This window comes from Drosophila tropicalis, unplaced genomic scaffold, assembly GCF_018151085.1.
Source record: "Drosophila tropicalis isolate 14030-0801.00 unplaced genomic scaffold, ASM1815108v1 contig_443, whole genome shotgun sequence".
Classification (NCBI taxonomy): domain Eukaryota; kingdom Metazoa; phylum Arthropoda; class Insecta; order Diptera; family Drosophilidae; genus Drosophila; species Drosophila tropicalis.
The window spans coordinates 3704762-3723705 of NW_027172907.1; the positions used below are offsets into that span (position 1 = coordinate 3704762).

The 18944-nt window shown below is 36.2% G+C and overlaps 1 protein-coding gene across 1 annotated transcript in view; it reads right to left on the bottom strand.

The window, feature by feature from the left end:
* loaf (lost and found) overlaps window positions 1-17540 on the bottom strand; it is a 33493-nt gene extending 15953 nt beyond the window's left edge. Inside the window, exons 1-2 of the mRNA XM_068285872.1 lie at window positions 17272-17540; window positions 7926-8469 (exon numbers count right to left, since the gene is read on the bottom strand). Coding sequence (XP_068141973.1) covers window positions 7926-8178 — 253 coding nt within the window. The 5' untranslated portion in view covers window positions 8179-8469; window positions 17272-17540. The remainder of the gene's footprint in view (window positions 1-7925; window positions 8470-17271) is intronic.
* Between the last annotated feature and the right edge of the window lie 1404 nt (window positions 17541-18944).

Below are 18944 nucleotides of genomic sequence, written 5' to 3' on the forward strand. Positions count from 1 at the left end.
AAAGTCCATTGATGAAAATATTATATTTCATATTTGGTTTGCTTTTAAAAAGCTTTTTAGTTTGATTAAACTTTTATTTTTAGAGGAATAACACTGTCTTAAGTTTAAGCAATGGGAATCAATCAAAAGAAGTGCAAGATTTTTCTCTCTACCTCTTCTCTTTGACTCTGTTGTTCTGTCTGTCTGTCTGCCTGTTTTACTATATACTTTGCAAAGTGTCAAACTTTTCGATATTTTATGGCTATTACCAAGCGTCAACTTCATCACATTCCCATTGCCAATTCCATGGCCTCCATTGGCAAATGGCACCCCATCAGCTCTGCCAGTTCAGTCCATCCTCTACCTCCGCCTCCGCTTCCTGCTTCATCTTGTGCAACTTAAACGCATCATTAAACTTTTTGTCAGTTTTCGGGAGAAGAAAGTGCAAAAGATGTGGCAACCTCAAACAAAAACCACTCGAGCATGACCACAAAAGACGAAGTGACACACTAATGAAAGAAAGACACCAAGAGGAAAGGAGTAAACTGTACATAGAGAGAGACAGAGAGAGAGAGAGAGAGAGAGAGGGGTATTTCCTTAAGCATTTTCTCCTGTCCTCTTCATTTCAGTTGATTGCAATAATCAAGCATATTGCCGCCCTATCAAAAGAAAAGTGTAACATATATCTCAACTTTTCCATCCATCCAAGTTACTAAGCTAATATCCAAATAATATCCTATATATATATACACGTTTCTTTCAATCAATCTATAAATGATTTTTGACATTTTGTTATTTTAATTTCAGCTTTTCTGCCATTATCTGATCATAGCCTGATTTTCAGATGTCTCTTTTTGATTGACAATGGTCACTGTTAAAACTTTCGACAGTTTTGTCCCTTTTTTTTTCTCGTTTTGTTCTCTCCGCACGATGAAGGATTTTCTCGTCCTTTTTCCCTCATTTTCAGTGTTTTTCTCTTTGCATTTTGTCCTTTTTTCTTGCTCTTTCTCCTTGTTATTTTTGCCTGTTTGCACAAAAGTTTTGGCAGTTGCGACTGATAAATTGTTGAAATGGGCATTCGAATTATGTGAAGAAATGACAAATTTTTCATTAAGAACTTGTGCAAATAGAAAATAAAATTGAAAAAAAAAAAATGACAAATGATAATGAAGCCACATCGAAGATTTTATACGCTTTAAAAATCAAGTATTAATTATTTTTATGCTAATTAGCTGAAAATTGGTATTTATTTTCATGTAATAAGATCTTTGCGTATAGTTTAAGCCGCTAAAATATTCCCAAACTAGATTTTCTGATCTTTGTCCAAAGGGCTTAAACTATTTAGTAGAGTAGATTAAAAACTTTGTTAATTTTATTCTTTTTTTCTTTTTTCTTTGTTGTTTTGCTTCTTTTTGTTTTCTTCTTTTCTGATCTCTTCAATTTAGTTTCTTAGCTTTCTTAGTCAGTTTTTTCTTTGTTAATTAAATTTCGTTCGCGTCTGAGATAAATATTTTGCAAAAATTATTGGATTTTTCTTAAGCGAAAGCGAAAAACTTTGTTTGCATAGTTTTACCGCTAGTTTATTACTGCATTGTTTGGTGTTGGTGCCGTTGTTGTTGTTGTTCTTGTTGTTGTTGCTTATTTTGATGCTATTGTAATATTCTTTTCCATATATATTTCTCTTTTCTCTCTTTCTTTCTCTGTGTCGCTTTCTTTCTCTCTAAACCAAAAGCCAAGCCCGGCAGATAATTTTGTTGCCTGCTTTTGTTTTGCAAGTGCGCGGGAATTTTCTTCTTTTATTTTTATTCTTTTTCACTTATATTTTGTTTTTGCCATGTTTTCAGCAACGCCTAAGTGGATCACGCACACACACAAAGTGATAGAGGAACACCGAAATGGGGAAGAAAGTGAGGATGATATAGAATAGAATCCAACCCAACCCATCCCATCCCAATTCAGCCCAATCCAACTCAACGCAACGCAACCCAAACCAAACAACGCCGAACCGAACCAACACACAACACAAGCCAACAAAATCCAACCCAACCCAGGATACAAAGCCCAGAGAGGTTTGTGGACTCTTTTTGGACTTTTGTTTTTGTTGAATAGAATAAAATTTTCTGTGCATTTGATTACAAAAGGGATTCCACGTGCTTAACTGAGAAAAGGACGCCGCCGTCCCCACCGCAATGCCTCTCCCTCTCCGTTTCTGTCTCCTTTGTATATCCTAACTCTTATCTGTTCACACAGTATGGCGAGGGATTGGTGGGGAATAAAAGAGAATTTTGTATACTCATTTTATGTGCTTTTGAGCTACATGACATAAACAGAAGATACGCCAGAAATTAGATTAGATTTATCAATTAAAGAACTCATCGGATTTCGTATTCATCTGTATGAATATACGTATATTTGTACACCCATACACACACCCACATACTTATGTATATGTATTATATTCATAAATTTAATATTAGTTTCACTTGATTTACCAATCTCGCCTGGAAGTATGCAACAAAATGCGTCAATACAAACTACAAAAAAAAAGAAGGAATTGAATTCTCTTCTTATGCATCACATCATTTGGTTATGGAACTTTCAGTGACATGTGTCACTTTGAATAGACTAACTCTCTTACTTATCTTTTTAGATTACGACCTACTTGAAATTTATAGTCAACCCTACCTTTAAGACCACTTGAGGTCACTTCTGAAGGAGGAATTTAGATCGGTTAAAAGTTGAAGCAAATGGTAAGAGAGAATTAACTAAATCTTGCACAATTAGATTAATCATTATAGAGATATATATATTATTATTCTGTTCATTTATATATTCATTCTCAATTCTCTATTCTCCCTATTGTACGTGCGATGTGTAAAATTTTGGCAACAAAAAGAGGAAATAAGCATTCGTCTATGGTCTACGCATTGTACGTCGCGTCGTTCTTATATATTGACATGGAATTCTTATCCTTCCGACAGATTTTGTATACATATATACATACAGATATGTATATATACATTTAAGGCTTTAGTATTCAGTATTCCGGACGTTCGCCTCCGTTTGACCCAACCAATTGTGTCAAAGTCTTCACTAGGTTTTGTGCAAATTTTCTTTTCGTTTTGGTTTCATTCTTTCATTGCAATAATATGAGCATTATACAATCTTATAAAATATGTCACGTTGCCGTTGGCAAAAACATTTCCCCCGACTTCCCCAACTCGGACTCTGTATGTGTGTGTGTGTGTGTGTGTGTGTGTGTGTGTTTGCCTCAATCCAGGCCCAGTGCAACCCAACTCAAGCATTCGCATTCGCATTCGCGCTGATGGCCCACTGCCAATAAATTTGTGAGAAAAACAACTGTCGACGACCAAGAAATGGAATAAAACTTTTGCTCTTTGTATGGCATAAATCTGAATGGATGGATTTGGACTTAAAACGTGGGGGCCTGGTTTGGCGCATGGTATGGGTGCTGCTAGTGATGGTGGTGGCACTGCTGGCAGTTGTGGTAAATTGTGGGGGTGTGTGCACAGACATTGGGGACCAACTGGTCCACTGCGGCAGATATACAGACATACAGACGTACATACTTATATTTCGAAATAAATTTGTTTCAACAGAAAGGGCTGCTAATACTGCTGCGGTTTACCCACGTTTAAGACCAAGAAAGACACACACACACACACAGAGAAGGAGGGAGAGAGAGAAAGAGAAAAACTGGGTAGGAGCTGAAAGAAGAAGGAAAAAGGAAGCGGCTTTGCGTGAGCAATAAATTTTAATTTTCTAAAAATCCAGAAGCATACAAAACGCCGCAATCATTTGCTTTACTTAACATTGTGTAAATTATTATTTCGTTTCTTTCGACTGGAAGAATAAAAAAATGATTTACTTGAGGAACAACAACAATGCAGGAGAATGATTAAGAGAAGGGGGAAAACTCATCACTCATAGATCCATAATCTAAGGGTAAACTCATCACTCTGCATTGACCCAGAGGGCGGAAATATATCGTCAAATTAAGCTAATACAACAGACAATATAAATATATATCAACATTGATATTTAAGCATACAAGTGAAGGAGCTATGTGGATGTTCTGGTTAGAACTTACTTAGTCGTTTGTAATATCAATGAGTTAAAAGTCAGACAAAAAAAGAGAGATTTTAGTATGGGAAATATCTTAAAGGTTATCAAGAAGAGATAAGAGTATCCAATAGTTTGGAAAGCCTTGAAGTCTTGGGTGATGACTCAGCGCGATATTCGCAGAGAGCAAATACATACACGTCAAATAAAAAGGGAAAAGTGATAAATGTTTATGGAAGATAAATTGCAGCCAGTGGCAAAAATCAAGCAAACGCATAATAAATGCCATTTGTAGCTAACAATTTTTGGCCAAATAGCAAGCCAAAGAGCAACAGCAGCAGCCACCAACAACAACCAACAATCAGCAACAACAAGAACAGTGGCAGGAATATCACCAGGAATAGGAACAGGAGTTGGAGTTGGAGCAGCCTTTGGGCAATGCCAAATCGACTATTGATGCGTTGGCATCTCATGGTGGAGCAAGTGGAGCACACTCACACCCATACATATACCCACCACCACATCATCGCAGTGAATGGCGGATGGCGGACTCTTTCTCCTTCTCTCTTAGCCATGCACCCGGCAGCAAACAATGTGAAATTGTCCACGAATTGTGGGACTGGCAAATCATTTATCAATATTTTCGGGCATTTAATTCGTGTATTTGAATTCGTATTTGGTTTTTGGGTAATTTTGATCCATTTTTAATTGGTTAGCCATAAATAAGGCGTAAATAAATTGCAGCCAATTTGTGATAATAAATTTCAAATTGAATTTCATTTTCGCTTTTCTATTTCATCTATTATCGATTTTGATACGTTTTTGTCTGTGCGTTAATTGCTGGCATTCTTTGCACAAAAAAAAAATACGGAATAACAACAATAATAACACCAGGAAAAACAAAAACATTAAATTAATGAAATTCATTTTAGTAGCTTCAATCATTTTAAAAAGACTTTTTATTCTATGACAAAGTCTGTTGTTTCATCTTGTGGGGAAAATTTGCCCCCTAAAGTATGCTATAGACTGAAAAAGTATTGGTAGATCCACTTAAACAATATTTTGATAAAATTTCTTTGGATTTTCACCAAGTTTTACTTTTCAACTTAACCTCCTAGAGTTCGAAATTATCGAAGAAATTAGCAAAAATTTGTAACATTTGTTACTTGGCTTTAAGGATGAATGATTAGAAAACTAATTTGAAATGTTGTAATTCTCCTAATGCTAATCTATGTCCATCTATCAAAGTTATACTAATAAGTTGTTTATTCCCTTCAAAATGGCAGATTTCCCAAGTTTCTCCCACTTGATCCTTTCTCTTTCTGGCTGAGTAAGTCAATGCTGACAAAAAAAAAAAAATTTGTTGCCTGAGCACACAAAGTAATTATGAAAACCACTTGGCAAGACAAAAATATTGTCACACATGCCTATAGAAGAGAGTTGGTATCTCTTTTACATATACACACACCACAGATGTATTTACTTAGGTGTGGGTGTGTGGGTGTGTGTGTGTGTATGGGAGTGTTTGTGGGCCAACAAGTTTGCCTGATGCTGCTGCTGCTGTTGCCTGCTGCTCGTGCGAGTCATTAGAAGTTACGCTAATCAAGTTGAACGTGCAGAATAGGCGGTGGGCGTGGCAAATAGGTGGCAAAGAGACCGCAGAGACTTTGAAGTGTTAGAGACAGGAAATGACAATTCAAATTAAAGACATTACCAACCAAAATTATATATATACATATACATACATACATATAGTGAACGAATGTAGACGACGTCGACGACGACGACGACGGCAACGACGACGATGAAGGAGAAGACGAGGAAGCAGGATGGAAAAAAAAGGAAAACTGAACGCAGTGAAGTAGTAGGTCGTAGTCGTCTATAGGAGCGGGCAGGACAAGGTGGAGTTCCAGAATGGAAAGGTGGTAGGTGGAAGGTGGGCGGTGAGAAGGGTTCGCATTGCCACTTAACATGAAATTAATTATGAAACTTTTGTGCAAAATTTTTGTTGAACGAGTTGAAAAGCCTCCATCCGCCACCGCCCAACGACCACTCCTCGCAATCCCAAAGCTCAACCCCCGGTACTTCTTCACTCTATCCAGAAAAGAGTAGAGTGCAGCTCAGAAATGTGGCCAGCAAAAAGCAAAAGGGAAAGAGAGAGAGAGAAAAAAAGCAAAGTTTTAACGCGCCTGGCTATAAGCATGGGAAATTAAGTACACGCCACGTGGGCCACAAAAGTCTGCCGAGGACAGCCTAGTAAAAAAGGGACTCCACGGGCTTAAGAGGTGCAGGTGGTGAGAGGGAAGTTTGTCTGTGTATGCGTGTGTGACCGCAGTGAGTGCAGCTAAAGCTAAGCGTTGTCGTTCTTGTCGCCGGAAATGAGCAAGAAAAAGGGCAGAGTCTGGAAAAAGAATTATATCTACATGCAAGCACAGTGATTTCAGATCAAATCTTTTTAGCAAGACATAAAATGTAATTTAAGATCAAATTCTCATACAGTTTGCCAACAGTGCGTAACAATGTTGGTCAATTTCAAATGGAAACGGTTACTCTTGAATGGCTCTTGTTTTGCTTAACTTTGATAACACTGTGCGGCATCAACGAGATTTCAATTTCATTACAACATCCAGAGGCAAAAGCAGGAGAGAGCAATTAGTCGTGCTGTAGCTGCAGCTGCAGCAAGCAAACCGACAACCGGAAACGAACCCAAATAAGTATGCAATGAACTTTATTATTATTATATTTCTTTTTTTCAACCTCCTCAAGCAAAGTTTGTTGTAAGTTGTTCTCACTTGAAAATTTCTTTTAATTATGATTTAATGCTAAAATATGAAAATAATTTGCATGACTCGCAATGTTCAAGTTATTTCTGTCATGCACTGCCCTGCTGACAAAACACTAAAATAACTACACATAAATATGCACACATATACATACACATACACATATAATACATATGTGTGCATGTATGTATGTATGTGTACCTACAGATATTTATTTTGCTTATGTATGCACATTGACATTGGCATCGTAAAATGGTATTTATTTGTTGTTGTTTATTCCACAATATGTCGAATGTAAATGACACACACGCACACCCCCCGCACACCCCCGCACACTCTCAGGAAAAGAAAATGTTATATGCTTCTTGATATGTGTTTATAGTTCAAACATTTCCTTTTTTTTTTTTTTTTTTTTTTTTGATGCCTTTTTTGTGGCATTTTTATTACATTTGCTCAAACAAATTTTTATTGTCAGAAAATCACATAAAGCAAACATTCTTGTAGCGACTTTGTAAATACTTTCAGTGAAAAGTAAAATCGATCGATGGAAATGCAACAATTTCCACAGAGGAAAAATTCAGTCACAGCCTACCTAATTCAGAAAAAGAAATGTGTCAAGCAATTGTCCCTTCTATGTTAATATTAAACACTAAGCAACAAAAATTTCCATTTCTCTTACTCTTACTTGAAAAACACACACACACAAATCAAGAATCTGAAATATTTATAACTAAAGTCAACTAATTGATCGATCATGTCTTTTCTTTTACACATTTTGGAATAAAATCTGCCATATTATTGTTATATCATCAATACTTTCTATCCGATTGAACAAATTTGGGAAAGAACCTTTAAATCTTACGTTGAGTCATTTGATATTGAAAGTCCTGAAAATTCTTAGGGCTTTATTTATAGGCCTTTCCTAGGTCTCTTCATACTTAAAATTTTCTTTTGATATCTCTGTAAAGCTTATGCAAGATTTTAATTTTCAGAATTTTGATTACAATATGTTCGATAGTGTAATTTTGAAATATTTTCGTTAATGTGTAGGCAAAAGTTTCATATCATTTTTGTACTTACAATGTTTGCTCTTCTCGCCTGCCACTTGACTCTGGGCCATGGCAAAAAGCATGATGAGCAGCATTAGAAGCCATTTGGGAATGCCCGATATGGGGTTGGATTTGCTTTTGCTTCTGTTCCCATTTCCGTTACCGTTCCCGTTGCCGTTGCCGATCCCACTCCCGCTACTGCTGTTACTGGTAGTGGTGGCATCTTTTTTTCTTTTTGTTGGCGGACCTGGCCCACATGATGTGGGCGTCATCATCAACAGCATCTCCTCAGCTGCTGCTGCTGCTGCTGTTGCTGTCGCTGATGATGCTGTGACTCAATTTTTGCAGCGATTTTCGCTGCTGCTTTTAGCCAAAAAGTTTTTGCTTGTTGTTTCTGTTTCTGTTGCTGATGATGTTTTTGCTTTTGTTCGCTCAGTTTGGTTCGTTTGCTTATTTGTTGTTGTTGTTGTTGTCGTCGTATGGAGATTTGTTGCTATTGCTGTTGTTGTCATTGTTCGGCAATTAGAAGAGCTTTCATTTAGGGATTTTCATCTACATTTTTCCCAAAGTTGACTCTGCAAAAAAAAAAAAGGAAAAAGAGAGAAAAAAAGTTAGGATATGGAGTTTAATTAGTCGTATATATTGGCGAAGAAAAAAGAGAAAAAAAATCAAACAATGATGACAAAGCAACAACAAAAGTATGAACAATCTAAATGAATTATTTTATTTGTTTTTTGTTTATCGTTTTCCATCTACTATTTGAAATATGTTTTAACCCGCTATCATCTTAAATGTTTATAACAATTCGTGAATTTCTATATATGCTCTATGTATGTGTATATTTAGCAAAAAATTCCAAATTATATAATTGATTCTTTCTATGATAACCTACACAGAGTCGTTTTCGAATATGGTTGATAATTGGGTCTATCGCTGCCAACGATTATTTTTAGATTTCATCGATTTGCCGCATTATTTTTAAACTTTTAATCTGTTTATTGGTCCAAGCTAGTTGTTAGTTCGAAACGTATTTAACTAGTTTCATTTTAATTGAACTTTATCGGCTTTGTTATTCAACTAACTTACATACATGCATACAAACGAATCCTAACCTCGCACCTTTCTCTCATTCATGTGTCTTTTCATATTTATGCCAGAGAAAATATCACATAAATCGGGAAATCAATGCATAAATTTAACCAACGTCCACGGAAAAAGGACCATGTGTGTGTGTGTGTGTGTGTGGGGGTGTGTGCGGCGAAGGACTGAAGGGACGTGGCGGTATGGCTTGGATGTGGGTGAATTTAAAAGTACGAGTATGTTATGCAAAAAGAAATATTACGTATACGCCGCTTGAAACAGTTTATCATTGAAGCGCAGTCCATGCATACATTGCCCATATGAGAGGAGGTAACGTAGAGGAGAAGGAAAGAAGACGGGGGAGACGGAGAAGAAGAAGGTTCTGTTGGGGTAGGTGCGTGTGAAAAAATAATGAGCATCAACTGCAAACGGCCAGACGGTGGCCAATCCAAAAGCTCATACTGACTGGGTGCAGCTGCTGGTCCAGGGTTTAATATCGGGGGGTGTTGGTGGTTGGTGGGTGGTGGGTTGTGGGTGGTGTTTGGTAGGTTGGGGGGTGGTGCAGTAGCAATTGCGGCGCCTTTGTACTCACCAAGTTTATCACATTAGAAATCAGCGGCAGCAGTTACGGAACGAAGCCAGCAAGAGAGCAAGAGAGAGTGAAAGAGAGAGAATGTGAGGAATAGAGAACTGAACTGTACCTTCATTACCCGGTTTCCCTTATTCATTTTCCACTCTCTTTTTCCACTCTCTGTGTGTGTCTCTCTCTCTCTCTCGCTTCCGTTCGTGTCCCACATAAAGGCACAATAATAATGAGAAAGCCCGAAGCAGCAAAAACTTCAACATATATCACACACACACACACACACACACACATACATACAGATCCATACACTCATATATATTTATTGTGTTTTATTTTGCACAGCTCGAATTTAGCTGGGTTTGTGTTCCAATTTCCTGTTTAATTAAATCGCATTATAGTTTTTCACTTTGTGTCCTCTTTTCTTTTCTTTTCCCAACTTTTTTTTTTTCTTTGTTTTCGTTTTTGTTTTTGTCATGATTTACACAATGTGCAACGAACAAAAAGGGAATCAGCCGTTGCATAGTTCTATGTGCTCAATTTCAGGGTATTGGTTAGAATTTATTTCAAGTCAAGCCAAGAACACACATCATGGATATACATATATAGGTACGTACATACATACGTACCTAAATAAGGAATATCAAAAATTTATTTCCACCCATTTACTAACTTTTTATATTCTAGTCTATGGCTCAATAAACGAATTAAAGTCTGAAGGAATATAAAATGCATTCTCATTCTTTATGCAATCCATATCAAGATCAAGCTTTACTATAGTATAATTCCAAATTGCGCAGACTATATCGTATCTCATTTGTAAATATTGAAGTCAGCTAAGTTTGAGATTTGGAACTGATCTTTTCAGTCAATTTGTTTTCCGTATCAAATGAAACACACTTTTGATTTCTTGCTTTATATGTTAATGTTCATATTTTGATTAGATTTTAATGTATATGTAATGATAATTTAAGGCCTCTTATATTTATCATTAATTGACCTTTGTTCATTTCTAAGACTTTAGACTTTCGAATGACAATTTCCGAGGTTTTTCGTATGGCCAACTATAAATGTTTATGTTGAAAATAATACAAAGAAATAATGTTGGATAAACAAAGTGCCCTAAACTAAAGCAAGCGACCCTGCCCACTTTATATATGTACATATATACATATAGATAGATATATGGAACATGGAAACACCTTCCTGAGACTATAAATGAGCCGTTTAAGGCATTTGTTAAACTCAAGATGTAGCTTCATACAATTCGCTATCGATTATTTAGTTGTTTATTTAGTTGTTACTTTTATGTGTTCATGTCCTTATAGTCCTTCTTTAGGTTAACTTCTCATTGAAATTTAAGATCAAGATTTATACTAACATATCCTGCTAAAAAATAGTTACTTAGTTCTTTTCTGAAGAAACTATCCATTTCATAATGCCATCTCATTCATACGAGCACTTGAAGAGACATAATGTTTTCCTTTTGTTTTTTTCTGTACAAAAAGTTTTAATTTATAACTCATAGATTTTAGTTTCGATTTGTATTATCTGTGTTTAGATTATGTATATAATTGCTTAAATGTCTTAGTGTGCAACAATCACTTTTGTTCACAAACTTCACACGAAAGAAGGCGTGACACTACACGAATTTAGAAATGGTGGCTAAAATCTAATTGATCTAATCTTGATAAGGAAAATACATTTCTATTTTATACATACATAAGCCTCTAACAGTCGTCAATGACTCTTTTTATGTCTGTTATAGGTAGGTATAAGTAAATTTTGACAAGCTCTTCTTTGACAAGTTCTTTCTTGGCCTATTCTAAGAGGACACAGAAGTACACATCAGGATAGAAATTAGGCGTTAGATATATCTGTTAAGGTTTTCAGATGATATTTAATTGAATTAGGATTCATAGCTTCAAATTGAATGTAATATTTATATTTATAATAGGTAGATTGGTCTTCTTATGACAGCTTAGCACAATGAAATTTGATAGTCTCTATTCATTCAATATATATGTATATGATGTACGACATCTATACATACATACATTAACATATGCACCAACAATCACAGGCGGATGCAACAAGAGACGCAATTGAGAAAAACTTATCCGTCCCTGAAAGGATTTGCAGAAGAAAAAAAGACATGCTGCAAAGACAACCATTATATCCTTCCTCCAAATCTTCTTCTGGATCCGCCTCTGTCTACAATCATAAAAAATTAGAATCCCCTTTGCGGCAATTTTAGCAATTTTACAGCAACAGTTCAACTTTTATGAATTTTTAACCAAATTGTTCGGGATTTGCCATTATAACTACATACAAACATATACATATACATACGTATGACTATACATATATGTATGTGTATGTGTATTCCTGTAGTTGTTATTTTGTGTTATTGTACGTCCTCTTTGTCATGGCAACCAAAAAAAATGAAAACTTTCCGGACCAATTTAGAAAATCGCTTTCAAAAGGACATTTGAAAATGTTTTCCTTGTTTTCTTGCTCTTTTGGGTTTAATTTTTATGATTTAATTGCCGTCTAATTTAACAAATTGAAAATTGTTCAAAGAGAAAATAGAGTGGAGAAACATAAAACTTTTAGTCTTTATTTTATTTTTTGTTCATGTGCGTGTGTGTCTGTGTGTGTGTGTGTGTGTGAGAGAGAGTTTTGCTAGTGCTTTTCGCATTTCATTCATGTAGCATGGATTCGGTGGTAGAGCGGAGAAGCCGCATAAATTACAAGCACTAGAGGCATATCAACAGCAACAGCAACAAGACTAACAACGGAAAAATGAAGGTCCGCCCCGAAAAGCAACAACAACAACAACAGCAGCAACAACGCAACAAAAGCCGCTTTAGTCGACCATAGTAACAAAACTAACAGTAACAACAATAACATAAACCAAGGCAATGGGTATATAAGTGCGTAGCATAATAGCGAGAGAGAGAGATAGAGAGAGTCAATCAAAAAGTTGTTATTCTATTGAACAGCTAAGATCATTTTCCACTAAATAGATCGAGGACGAAAATCTTAAGCCCTAAAGCTCTCAAAACCAAATTGATGCTAAAATCAAGAGTTCATAAAATTAACTTCCATCTGTTCTAATCTTCTTCAGTTTTATATCCATTACTAAGATCTTTGCTGAACCAAGATATAATAATGTATTAATTGATACAGTCAAATACGAATCGAAACTGTTAACTGTAAGACCTATAACTTATGAACAATATAACACCCTGCTGGCCTTTTTTGGAATTATGGCTTATCTTTTATTTACAAATAGTTAAATGTTTAATTTTAAACTTGAATCCCTTTTATTGTCAAGCAAATTGTAAGCGATTAGATACCTCATATATTTATTTTCCAATTACATTCTTCATCAGTTAGTGTGAGAATTCGTAGTATTTTGTTTTGGGCAAAACTATCACAGAAGCCCTCGCAAATAAGTGTAAATGTAACTGTATGGTAAAATACTCGCACAACAAAACACAACAGAGAACAACACAACAGAACACAACATAAAACTGAGTATAAAAAATTAGGCGGCATACAATTAATGGCCCTGTGGGGTTTCATCGCCTGCCATCGCTTTGCAGTTACATTCGTATGGATTTCAGTTAGCTTTGTATGCTCCTTTGTATGTGCATGTGTTTATGTGTGTGTGTGTGTATGTATTTGTGTGCGCCTTTTGTTGAACAAACTAATATTTAGTTTGCTTTTGCCTTTTGCTTTGCCACTCTCTGTTGGTCCTAACTTCTCTGGCTCCTGTCTTTTTGGCCTGGCTAATGGAAGGACATCACAATGACAAGATCTAATTCTTACATCAGAGACTGGCTTACTGTTTACTAAAGTGAATTTATGATACACAATATTTGGCTAATATCTATGGTAATTATATAGAATGACATACAATTTTCTTTATCTAAAATCATAGCATTAAATGGGTAAAATCAATTTGTTGGAGTCGTTAATCGAAACTATTTCGGCTTTAATTCACATTCAAAATCGTCTATTATTCTTAGCTTTTCTCATAACTTTCATGGGTATAGAATATCTGAGACTTTATATACATATGTATGTATGTATGTATATATTGTCTATAAATTATGGCTTGAAAGTACATAGTTTTGTATTTATGCGAAATTTATGTACTGCGTGTAATGAGGCAAAAACTTGGACACACATCAACTAACTATAAAGAAAGGAGAAGCAAATTGCAATTGTATTTCGGTCACTTTGTTGTTTGCTCTTGTTGTTGTCGACACCTTTTCCCCACACACACACATACACACACACACCTAGATTCCCTGATACAGTCATATACATGCATACATAGAATGATGTCGGGTGTATTAACTGTCGGACCGATATAACAAAAGAAATTACGCTATAACGGCAAAGTGTTTTATGTTGGCAACACTTCAACCCCGTCGGTGAATGCGAATGGATTTTTGTGTGTATGTATGTAAGTAAGTATGTATGCCTGTATGTGTGTTTGTGTGTGGGTCTGAGTGGGTGAGTCTCTGTCTGCCTGCACTCCTCAACCTGCCGTCAGTCTGTCTTATGTCTGCACTAGGCATGTCCATTTGTCTGCTGAACGGAACTGCCAACAGCCACCTACGCGACGCATGCAAGTCCAAGTGTATGTATGTCTTTGTGTGTGTGTATGTGAATCTATGTGTGTACTTGCATTTGTATGAGTGAATGAGTAATTTTTCAAGCAAGCTAAAAAGCCGCATTGTTTTGGCCACTGTTTGTGTTACACCCTCAACGTGTGTCTGTGTAGATGTTCAAACACACACACAGACATATATTTAGGTTTGTGCTAGTGTGGGTGTGTGTGTGAATGTACAAGTTCATTTTTAAGTAATTTTCTGCTGGTTTATTCCTTTTCTTTTTGTCCACTCTCACGCTTGACGTTGAGGTAACATTCTATTGAAAATGAAATAGTTTTCTCAAAATGTGTTAAACATTGAAATTGCGTGGCCAAAGAAATTGTATTTCACTTACATCTCTGTCTGTCTGTCTATAAGAAATCGACAGAAACTCAAAGAGCTTTTACACAATGCCAAAAATATATATGTATGTATTATTATACTATATATAAACTATGGACGAATCTAAAAGGCAATTTCGAGGAGGGACCATTAAACCATTTTTTCAGTATGAGGACTGTAAGACTTATTAGTTAAGATAGAATCTTTTATATTTTCACCTCGACCCACCAAGATCAAGATTCTAAGATCAAGCTTTTATAAGGATTCGAAAGTTTACACATTTCTTATTAGGCAATACACAATGTTTTAAGTTCGAGTTTAGAGACCATATTAAAAATGACTTGTATTACGTTATCTTTACATTAAAACATCTAAACAAGTTTGTGTGAGTAATGAGTACAAAAAAGAAAAACATTATCCCTTTGTTAATACATGTCTATATAAATATGGATGTTTGCTAAAATGAACTTTAAGTGATTAATTGGTATAATATTTGATACGGATATATAACAAAAATAATATATTCAGATTTGCAAGGAGGAATATTTAAAGTATACATTTTTGTTTTTTAACATTCTCATATCATTTTTTGTGGCGTACAACATGGCGTATGATTGTCGTATTGTGAAATTTTTCATTTTACCTTAAATCGAATAAGGAAAACTATGCAAATCAGTTATAAAAATAAAGTTTTTCTGTCAAAGACTCGGCGATTAATTTAAAGTAGATGTTGCTTGAAAATCAAGCAAAGGGATAGATGTATACAGAATTTGAATTTTACCATTTCTGATTTATTTGTGAATTGCTGTCAATATTTGATTAACAACCTTTTCAGCACACACACACACACACAGCACACATAGATAGACACAACAAACATCAACTTTCCGCCAATATACCCCTTTATCATCATTCGCTTCATCTGCTACTTTTCGACATTGGCTCGGCTACTTGCCCTATTTTCGGCGTATTAAGCAAAGTGCCAAATCATGAGATTCAACTTGCGATAGGTTGGCTGATTGGTTGCCTGGTTCGCTGACAAGGCTACGCATCGAGTGTTGACAGCCAAGAGACAATCCCAAGAACATAGTGATGAAGAAAGCAAAAAAAAAAATAACAAAAAACAAAAAAAAAAATGAAAAAAGAAAACCAAAAGACGAAAACAGAACAACAAAATCAAAACCGCCCTCGATTTGCCTTTGGGTAAATCTTTGTGACAGATTAATAGCGAGGACACTAAGCCCAGACTCTGGGATACGCAAAAACCGCAATAGCAATCAAATTTATTTATTTATTTTTATGTTTAGCAGTTGGCAGCTTTACTTATTTTGTGTGCGGGAACACACACACACACACACAGACACAAAACACACAACAACATATCAAGTTCCTGGGCTTAGAGGCTTCAAGTAAAATCACTGGAAACGTATAAAAGAGAGAAAAAAAGGGTCGAGGTCAGGTCAATGATTAATACGTTCTTGAGATGGCGTGTCCAACTGAAACTAATAGAGTTTGGTTCACAAATAAATCACCTGTCGAAAGCTTAAAAATATTGACGCAAAGCATTTTCTAAAGAAGGCTCCATCTCTTGGCCACTAATAATTGAAAGACTCTATCTGCCTGCCTGCCTGACTGAAGAGCAAAAACCATAAATGGAAAAGAAAAAAATCCAAGAAGAATGGAAAACTAAAAAGGAGACAGGACGCAACAGAATGCCTCTCCATTACACATTTCCTGACCCTGGCTACGGTGAGGCCACATCCATATGATGGTGTATGATGTATGTATGTATGTATGTACATATAATGGAAACCTAAATACATATTACATACATACATACATATTTACAAACGGATGTATGTACATATGTATTTACATATATATGGATGTAGGTATGTATGTATGTACATACATATATACAGTGGTTTGACACTACTTTTACACACTCGCAATATGTATGTACGTGAAGGACTTTTAAAATCGACCACTACGCCTAAGCATAATGGTGCAAGCAGGACAACAACATTAACAGCGCCCCAAAAGTCTCTCTCCTTACGAACAAACGAAACGTAAAGCGAGACACGGAGAAAGAGAAAGAGAGAGCTGGATAGAGAGCGAGAGAGAGAGAGTATGTGTGGGAGAGAGAGCTAGCTTACTGGTTTACTAACTACTCGCTCGTAGTACTCGCATACTCGTACTCGCAGGCGTAAAAATGTGTGTAAAACTCAAATTCGGGCTCTCTGATGAATGAGATTAACCATTACAACACATCCACACACGCATACACACACACACATATACGGCGATATGCCGGGTCGGAATCCCCTCGAAAATCAACCCTCTTTTCATGGATCTCATCAACCCCTGACAACCGCCAACGCAACGCAACGAAATGAAACGAAACGCACTTGCTGCTCCATGGTGATGATGATGATGATGGTGATGATGATGATGATGATGATGATGACGATGACGATGAAGATGATGATCATGATGCCCTGCACTCGTTACTTTTTTACCTTTACTTTTATTTTAGATTTATCCTAACCAAAGGGCGGTTTAGCTTCACTGTGGATTTTTTCATTCTTCTTGCTAATTTCTACGAACTAAAACAAAATATCCCATCACAAACCTTTTACCTTTTAATGGCATTCGGTTGTTGCTTAGTAGTTTGAAACCTTTTGTCTATAATTTTTACTCACACTTTTATTTTCCATACACCAAACAAAATGGCACACACCAAGTTGTCATTCAGCTTTTGTCATTTTAATCAATTTGCATGCAGTTTCAGTTTCTGAAATGTTTGCCAACTTGCTCACTAACACACAAATACACAATGGGAAACACACAAAAAAATTCCAATTGATATTTTATATATATATAAATTTTTTTCCTTCTTCTTTTACATTTTCACATTGTGGACGACGACGCGTTCAGTAACGTTACCGTCTCAACGTTTCACTTGCGACTGCGACTTGCACTCGCTGATGGTTAGCTTTAACTAGCTTCAGCTAACGGCGGGCAAACACTTGGGCAAACATTCACATTTTCGATCAAGTTGGCAGTCCTAGGCTCTCTCTGTTAAATCATCGATTGACGAGGAAGTTGAAGCGAGACCACGCTAGGACTCGCCTCACACCACCCACTCACACACTTACTACAACCACCAAATACTATCAATTTGTGTATTAAATACATACATAGTTAAAATGGCTAAAAACTCGCCAAAATGAAAACAAAATAAACAATTTAAACACCTTAGTATTATATGTATGTAGTTAGTTGATTCTGCACATTTTTAAATGAAACATACATATGTATATTAAAAAAAATAATGACAGAGAGAGAGACAAAGTTGCCGCCTGCCTTGGGACTGCTGAAGCCGGTGTAGCCAGAGAGACTCAACTGCGGGTGATGGTGATGGTGGTGGCAAATCTCAAAACTAGCAAACAAACAACCCCTATGTTACTTTCTCTCTCTCTCTCTCTCTCTCTCTCTCTCTCTCTCTGTATGCAGGACCAAAGATTCTGTTTAGCCAGAGTTTACTGTAATCAAAAATTTGGCGCCCTGCATCGTTTACGAAATGAAAAGAACACAGAACATGAGGGAAAATTCAAGCTACAGTCCTCTTAAAGATGTTAGGGTGGCTGTTTGCGATTTTATCAGATGGGCAAATGTAATATGAAACTTGCTCTGTGACGTTTGTCACTTGAAATCGATTTCATCATCCAGTTCTGAGCGGCAAGTTGGCTCTGTAATTTGTCGCAGGGCCACCTTTATTGCACTGTCATTGCCCTCGGACAACTTAATTAGACCCCCACAAAAAGGACGAAGGCAAAGACGTAAGCGGTGGATGTTGTTGTTAACTTTAAAGGCAGCCCACGCAACATGGCAAAACGCACTGATTCATCCTTCTTCAGCTTTTCATCTTCATTCTAGCTATTCTTGGACGCGCACTCAAGCTTAAGCGACTTCAGAAACATGCGTTTATCTTGTAATTAAATTTAAATGGCACAACTTATGTTTTATACTCTAGCATACAGAGAGGGTATGCACAAATACAACAACAAACATATTCCATATAAAGTAGTAGTAGGCCTCTTACCTAAAACTAACCACTTTGCACTTTTAAAAAGACTAATGTCTTCTAAGGGTATTCGTAGTGCGTTGTGACAAACTCAACTTTCGTAATGTCCTTTTCTGCATTTCTTTTTCAATTTTTTTTTGCTGTAGAGTGTTTCCGCCAGAGAGAGAGAGAGAGAGAGAGAGATATATATACAGAGATTATTGATGAGATTGGAAACAGAGTCATAACGTTATATATAACTCATATATATAAGTATATATAACTCTATAGTTGTAGCAAATATATCGA